Below are 7,421 nucleotides of genomic sequence, written 5' to 3'. Positions count from 1 at the left end.
TGGAAGGTTGAGAAGGTTCAACCAGGGTGGAAGTTGGAGAAGGTTGAGAAGGTTCTCCAGGGGTGGAAGGTGGGGAAGGTTCTCCAGGGGTGGAAGGTGGAGGAGGTTGAGAAGGTTCTCCAGGGTTGGAAGGTTGAGAAGGTTCAACCAGGGTGGGAGGTAGAGAAGATTCTCCAGGGGTAGAAGGTGGAGGAGGTTGAGAAGGTTCTCCAGGGTTGGAAGGTTGAGAAGGTTCATGTGGGGTGGAAGGTGGAGAAGGCTCTCCAAGGGTGGAAGGTGGGGAAGGTTGAGAAGGTTCAACCAGGGGTGGAGAATGTTCTCCAGGGCTGGAAGGTGGGAAAGGTTGAGAAGGTTCAACCAGGGTGGAAGGTGGAGGAGGTTGAGAAGGTTCATGTGGGGTGGAAGGTGCAGAAGGTTCAACAGGGGTGGAAGGAGCAGAAGGTTCTCCAGGGGTGGAAGGAAGGGGGAGATCCATGGGTGGTCCAAGTAAGGTGGGAAAGATCCACCAGGGCTGGAAGGTGGAGGAGGTTGAGAAGGTTCAACCAGGGTGGAAGGTTGAGAAGGTTCTCTCCAGGGCTGGAGAAGGTTCTCCAGGGGAGGAAGGTGGAGAAGGTTCAACTGGGGTGGAAGGTGGAGAAGGTTCAACTGGGATGGAAAGAAGGGGGAGATCCATGGGTGGTCCCAGTAAGGTGGGAAAGATCCACCAGGGGTGGAAGGTGGAGAAGGGTCTCCAGGGGAGGAAGGTGGAGAAGGGTCTCCAGGGGAGGAAGGTGGAGAAGGGTCTCCAGGGGAGGAAGGTGGAGAAGGGTCTCCAGGGGAGGAAGGTGGAGAAGGGTCTCCAGGGGAGGAAGGTGGAGAAGGGTCTCCAGGGGAGGAAGGTGGAGAAGGGTCTCCAGGGGAGGAAGGTGGAGAAGGGTCTCCAGGGGAGGAAGGTGGAGAAGGTTCTCCAAGGGTGGAAGGTGGGGAAGGCTCAGAAATGTAGGAAACTCTTCCTCCTGCTCCAGCTCTTCCTCCTGGTGCAACCAATGGGTGGAGAGGGACCTTAACCCAAAGAGCTCCTTCCTCCATGGTCGATGGACCAAGCAGGACAACTTCAAGCCCCCCAAAAAAGGGGCAAAACCCACCTTAAATAGCCAAGATCTCCACTCCCAACCCAGGGCCACGTGTGGTTCCACCATGAGAAAGTGTCTTCTGCGTTTCCCCAACGTTTTGGGTTCTTCCCAAGGTTTTGGGAGGGGCAGGTTTTGGGTGGGGCAGGTTTTGGGGTTGTCCCCCAAGGTGGTCTCTTCTCTTCTAGGCTGGTCCTTGAGGTCATCAGGCAGTTTGGGCTGAAGTTGAGCCCCTTCCAGGTGAGGGACCCCAACGCCTGGTACTTGATCAACGGGACCCGGATCCGGGCCGGGGAGGTGGAGAAGAACCCTGATGTCCTCAACTACCCCGTGAAGCCATCAGAGAAGGGCAAGAGTCCCACTCAGCTCTACAGGGAAGCCCTGGACAAGGTGGGTGTTGCCCAAGGAGCAGGACCCACCCCAATCCCACCACCCAAACCAACCCAGATGATCGTCCTGAGAATTTGGGGAGGGGTCAAACTTTGGGCAACCAGCTTGAACATCTGGATGGTTCCACCTCTCCAGGCTCTGCAGAAGTTCCAGAGTGTGGACTGCAAGAAGTTTCTGGCTGAACACGACTCCTTCTCCACCAAGGTAAGGAAGTTGGGCAACCACCACCCTCTGGTGGCTTTTGAACCTGCTCAGAGAAGATCAGGAGCGGGAAGGAGGCAGCAGGACGTGGCTTTTGGCCAGGAGGACAACCTCAAGCTGTTGTCTTCTTCTTCTCCTTCTCCTCCTCCTCCTTCTTCTCCTTCTTCTGCTCCTTCTCCTTCTTCTGCTGCTCCTTCTCCTCATTCTTCTTCTGCTCCTTCTCCTTCTTCTGCTGCTCCTTCTCCTCATTCTTCTTCTGCTCCTTCTCCTTCTTCTGCTCCTTCTTCTCCTCCTTCTGCTCCTTCTTCTCCTCCTTCTCCTTCTTCTGCTCCTTCTTCTTCTGCTGCTCCTTCTTCTTCTTCTGCTCCTTCTCCTCATTCTTCTTCTGCTCCTTCTCCTTCTTCTGCTGCTCCTTCTCCTCATTCTTCTTCTGCTCCTTCTCCTCATTCTTCTGCTCCTTCTTCTTCTTCTGCTGCTCCTTCTTCTTCTCCTCCTTCTCCTCCTCCTTCTCCTCCTCCTTCTTCTCCTCCTCCTTCTTCTTCTGCTCCTTCTTCTCCCCCTTCTGCTCCTTCTTCTCCTCCTTCTCCTTCTTCTTCTGCTCCTTCTGCTTCTTCTGCTCCTTCTTCTTCTGCTGCTGCTCCTTCTTCTTCTTCTCCTTCTTCTTCTTCTCCTCCTTCTCCTCCTCCTTCTCTTCCTACTTCTCCTCCTCCTCCTTCTCCTCCTCCTTCTTCTTCTTCTCCTCCTTCTTCTCCTCCTTCTCCTCCTTCTTCTCCACCTCCTCCTTCTGCTCCTTCTTCTTCTCCTCCTTCTCCTCCTCCTCCTTCTCCTCCTCCTTCTTCTTCTTCTCCTCCTTCTTCTCCTCCTTCTCCTGCTCCTCCTCCTTGGCTTCCCCAGGAGTACCTGATCAAGGTGGGAAACCTGAGCAGAGGAGCAGTTCAGATGATTGGTGACCTGATGAACGAGGACTCCGGGTTTTATCTCTCCTTCCTGGCCTCCCTGTGGGACTTTGGTGTCTTCTCTTCAGAGAGGTGAGACCACGTCCCCTGTGACAGCATCTCCTGGGGCTCTGAGGGACCTGGGTGGGTGGGAGGTCCCTGTTCCCATGGCAAAGGGCTGGGAACTGGATGAACTTCCAAGCCCACGTCATTCCAAGCTGAACCATCTCCAGGAAACCCTTGAGGACCATCAAGTCCAACTCCTCCCAGCAGGAAAATGGTTGTAGGACCCACCCCAAAACCCTCCAGCCAGGAGAAAGACACTTCCATGTAGATGCCTGAGAACCCTGGTCCACCAAGCTGTGTTAGAACCTCTTGCAGGGGCCACCTTTCCCCACTTCCTGCTCCTTCTTTCTCTCCCCAGGTTCTTCGAGATCACGGGGGGGTTTGACCAGTTGCCCAAGGCCTTTCTCAAGGCCTTGCCCGACGTCGTCCGGTTCAACTGCACCGTGGAGAAGATCATGACCCAGGACAACCAAGTCCAAGTCTTCTACCGAGCTCCAGACACTTTGGCCCCATCCAGAATCTCTGCTGATTACGTCCTGGTCACCTCCACGGCCAAGGCCACCAGGCACATCCACTTCCACCCCCCTCTTTCTCCACCCAAAACCCAAGCCCTCCGTTCCATCCACTACGCCGGGGCCACCAAAATAATCCTGGTTTGTTCCCAGAAGTTCTGGGAGCAGGATGGGATCCGAGGAGGACCTTCCATCACCGACCACCCTTCCAGGTTCATCTACTACCCCAACCACAACTTCTCCAGCGGGGTGGGGGTCATCTTGGCTTCCTACACCTGGAATGAAGACTCCCTGTTCTTCCTGTCCCTCTCGGATCAGGCCTGTCTGGACGTGGTTTATCAAGACCTGGCCGAGATCCACCAACTCAACAAGGACTTCCTGCAGGAGATCTGCGACCGGTACGTGATCCACAAGTGGGAGCTGGACCAACATTCCATGGGGGCCTTCGCTGCCTTCACCCCTTTCCAGTTTGTGGATTATTCCCAGGAGCTTTTCCAGCCCGAGGGGAGGGTCCATTTTGCAGGAGAACACGTGGCTCAACCTCATGGTTGGCTTGAAACCGCCGTGAAATCGGCCGTCAGGGCCGCCAGCAACATTCTTCACCAGGCCCAGGTGGAGGAGGAGGAGGAGGAGAAGATGGGGACCTTCCTCCCCATGGAAGATCTCTGAGGATAGAAGGCCCGGCCTGACCCTGCTGGTGCCACCAAAACCAGGGTTTGAAGGCGCTTTCAGGTGGTTCTTCCCAAGGAAAGTTGGCAGGACAACCCCCCAAACAACCCCCAACGACCTCAAGGGGCATCAAGCATCATCAGACACCACTAATTAAGTACCTAATGAAACCCTCTGGGGTGGGAGCACCACGAGAAGTCCCACCCGAGGAGGTTCCAACGTGACCCCAAAAGTCACTTTGTTTGTTTTTGTGGCCAAAACGCTGCAGGAAATGACCCAGGGGGAACAAAGTTGGGGTTGAGCTCAGGCCCTCGGGTCTCAGGTGCCTCCATCTCCTCGTGAAGAGAAGGGTCATCACCCAACAAGGCCCCAGAAAGGCTCCACCAAGGCCCCATGGCCCCCAACCCAACCAACGCCCACGGCCTCCATCTCTACCAAGACCCCACCAAGGCCCCACCAAGGCCTCCATTCCCCACCATGGCCTCCATTCCCCACCAAGGCCTCCATCCCCACCATGGCCTCCAACCCAAACAAGAGCCCACCAAGGCCACACCAAGGCCCATAGTCTCCATCCCAACCAAGGTCCACAGCCTCCATCTCTACCAAGACCCCACCAAGGCCCCACCAAGGCCTCCATTCCCCACCTTGGCCTCCATTCCCCACCAAGGCCTCCATCCCCACCATGGCCTCCAACCCAAACAAGAGCCCACCAAGGCCACACCAAGGCCCATAGTCTCCATCCCAACCAAGGCCCACGGCCTCCATCTCTGCCAAGACCCCACCAAGGCCCATGACCTCCATCCCAACCAAGGCTCATGGCCTCCATCTCTACCAAGACCCCACCAAGACCCCACCAAGGCCCATGGCCTCCAACCAAGGCCCCACGGCCTCTAACCAAGGCCCCACCAAGGCCCATGGCCTCCAACCAAGACCCCACCAAGGCCCATGGCCTCCAACCAAGGCCCCACCAAGGCCCATGGCCTCTAACCCCACCAAGGCCCATAGCCTCCATGTCCACCAAGGCCTGTGGCCTCCATCTCCATGGCTCTGTCCCACCAAGGTCCAACAACCACTGTCCCCACCAAGGCCCAAGGCCCCACCAAACCCCTAGCAAGGCAAAAGCTCTGGCCCCACCAAGGCCCATGGACCCACCAAGGCCACAGCTTGAGGATGAAGATGAGGAGGATGATGAAGATGAAGCTGAGGATGATGATAAGGATGGAGATGAGGAGGAGAATTAAGCTAAAGAGGAAGATGGTGAGGACAATGAGGATGAAGCTGAGGGTGAAGATGGAGGATAAAGATAGAGATGGAGATGATGAGGATGATGAAGATGAAGAGGAGGATGAAGATGAAGCTGAGGATGATGATAAGGATGGAGATGAAGAGGAGAATGAAGACAGATGAGGAGGATGAAGATGATGAAGATGAGAAGGATGAAGACAGAGATGAAGATGATGATGATGACGATGAAGATGATGACGATGAAGAGGAGGATGAAGAGGATGGAAATGAAGATGAAGATGATGAAGACAAAGACGATGAAGTGGGGGATGAAGATGATGATGATGACGATGAAGATGATGACGATGAAGAGGAGGATGAAGAGGATGGAAATGAAGATGAAGATGATGAAGACAAAGACGATGAAGTGGAGGATGAAGATGAAGGGGATGATGAGGAGGAGGATGATGAAGAGGATGAAGAAGATGAAGAGGATGATGAGGATGAAGAAGATCAAGAAGATGAAGAGGATGATGAGGAGGAAGATGATGAAGAGGATGAAGAAGATGAGGAGGAAAAGGATGATGAGGAGGAAGAGGATGAAGAAGATGAAGAAGATGATGAGGAGGAGGATAATGAAGAGGATGAAGAAGATGAAGAAGATGAAGAGGATGATGAGGAGGAAGAAGAGGATGATGAGGAGGAAGAGGATGAAGAAGATGAAGAGGATGAAGAGGATGAAGATGAGGAGGAAAAGGATGAAGAAGAGGATGATGAAGAAGATGATGAGGATGATGAGGATGATGAGGAGGAAGATGATGAAGAAGATGAAGAGGATGAAGAGGCAAAGGGTTTTTCAAGATTAAGAATATTAAGTGTGGGAGGTGTGACTCCAATGGGGTAGCGTGGCCGAGCGGTCTAAGGCGCTGGATTAAGGCTCCAGTCTCTTCGGGGGCGTGGGTTCGAATCCCACCGCTGCCAGCAGCGACTCTTTTTCCTTCCCCACCTTTTCCCTCCCCAACAACCCCAAAACCAGCGGGTTGGGCCCCAAAGAAACCCCCCCCAACAATAAAAAAACAAAACCCAAAAAAGCACCCCCCAAAAACTCAATAAACAAATAAAACTCAAATAAAAACCACAAAAAATCCAACAAAAATCAAAGAAAATAATCCAAAACCACCCAAACCAAATAAAATTCCCACAAACAACAAAGAGAACAGGCAAAAAAACCCCAAAATCCCAAACTCGACAACAAAAAAACACCCAAAAAACCCAATAAACAAATAAAACTCAAATAAAAAGGCAAGAAAACCAACAAAAATCAAGCAAACATTCAACAAAAATCAAAGAAAAGACCCCAAAACCACCCAAATCAAACAAAACTCCCACAAACAACAAAGAGAACAGGCAAAAAAACCCCAAAATCCCAAACTCGACAACAAAAAAACACCCAAAAAACCCAATAAACAAATAAAACTCAAATAAAAAAGCAAAAAACCCATCAAAAATCAAGCAAAAATCCAACAAAAATCAAAGAAAAGAACCCAAAAACATCCAAACCAAACCAAACTCCCACAAACAACAAAAAGAACAGGCAAAAAAACCCCCAAAATCCCAAACTGAACCAAAAAAACCACCCCAAAACCCCCCCAAAACAAATAAAAAGCAAAAATCCAACAAAAATCAAAGCAAAACCCCCCAAAACAACAAAGAAAACACACCAACCCCCCTAAAACTCCCCTAAAATAAACAAACAGAAAGAAAAAACAGCAAAAAAGGGTAAAAAGCAGCAAAAAAACAACAAAAAAGGGCAAAACTCCAAAAACAACAAAAAAACCCCTCAATAAAACGCCACAAAACTGCCCCAAAAACCCCAAAATAAACAAAAACAACAAAGAAAACAGGCCAAAAAGAATAAAAAACACCAAATTAAGAAAAAATAAGCAAAAAACCCCACATGGAAACCGAGAAAAAACTAAAAAAAAGCTCAAATTCCACAAAAAAACCCCCAAAATAATAAAAAAACCCAAAATCCCCAAAAATTAACACAAAAAAACCCCAAAAGAAACCGCAGAAAAAAACAGAAACAAAAATAAACGAAAAAAAAAAACACCCGAAAGAACCAAAAAACCGAAGAAACGACGCGAAATAAAAGAGAAAAGAATAAAAAACAGAGAAAAACGAACCAACAAAACGCGGAAATGAGGGGGGAGAAAAAGACCCGGAAGGAGCCACAAAATGGGACCTTTCGGGCTCGTCCGGGATTTGAACCCGGGACCTCTCGCACCCAAAGCGAGAATCATACCCCTAGACCC

The 7,421-nt window shown here is 51.2% G+C and overlaps 1 protein-coding gene and 1 non-coding gene across 2 annotated transcripts in view; both read left to right on the top strand.

Moving 5' to 3' along the window:
• Positions 1-3,882, top strand: part of IL4I1 (interleukin 4 induced 1) — a 5,605-nt gene extending 1,723 nt beyond the window's left edge. Inside the window, exons 3-7 of the mRNA XM_010001668.1 lie at positions 708-952; positions 1,298-1,499; positions 1,635-1,703; positions 2,595-2,728; positions 3,060-3,882. Of these exons, the coding sequence (XP_009999970.1) occupies positions 708-952; positions 1,298-1,499; positions 1,635-1,703; positions 2,595-2,728; positions 3,060-3,882 (1,473 nt within the window). The remainder of the gene's footprint in view (positions 1-707; positions 953-1,297; positions 1,500-1,634; positions 1,704-2,594; positions 2,729-3,059) is intronic.
• A 2,123-nt stretch (positions 3,883-6,005) lies between these two features.
• TRNAL-AAG lies at positions 6,006-6,087 on the top strand. The gene has a single exon. It is a non-coding gene; the product is annotated as a tRNA-Leu (tRNA).
• The last annotated feature ends 1,334 nt before the right edge of the window (positions 6,088-7,421 follow it).

This window comes from Chaetura pelagica, unplaced genomic scaffold, assembly GCF_000747805.2.
Source record: "Chaetura pelagica isolate M959 unplaced genomic scaffold, ChaPel_1.0 scaffold801, whole genome shotgun sequence".
Classification (NCBI taxonomy): Eukaryota; Metazoa; Chordata; class Aves; order Apodiformes; family Apodidae; genus Chaetura; species Chaetura pelagica.
Note: the sequence above shows the minus strand (reverse complement) of the source record. Positions and strands in the feature narration are given on the sequence as shown.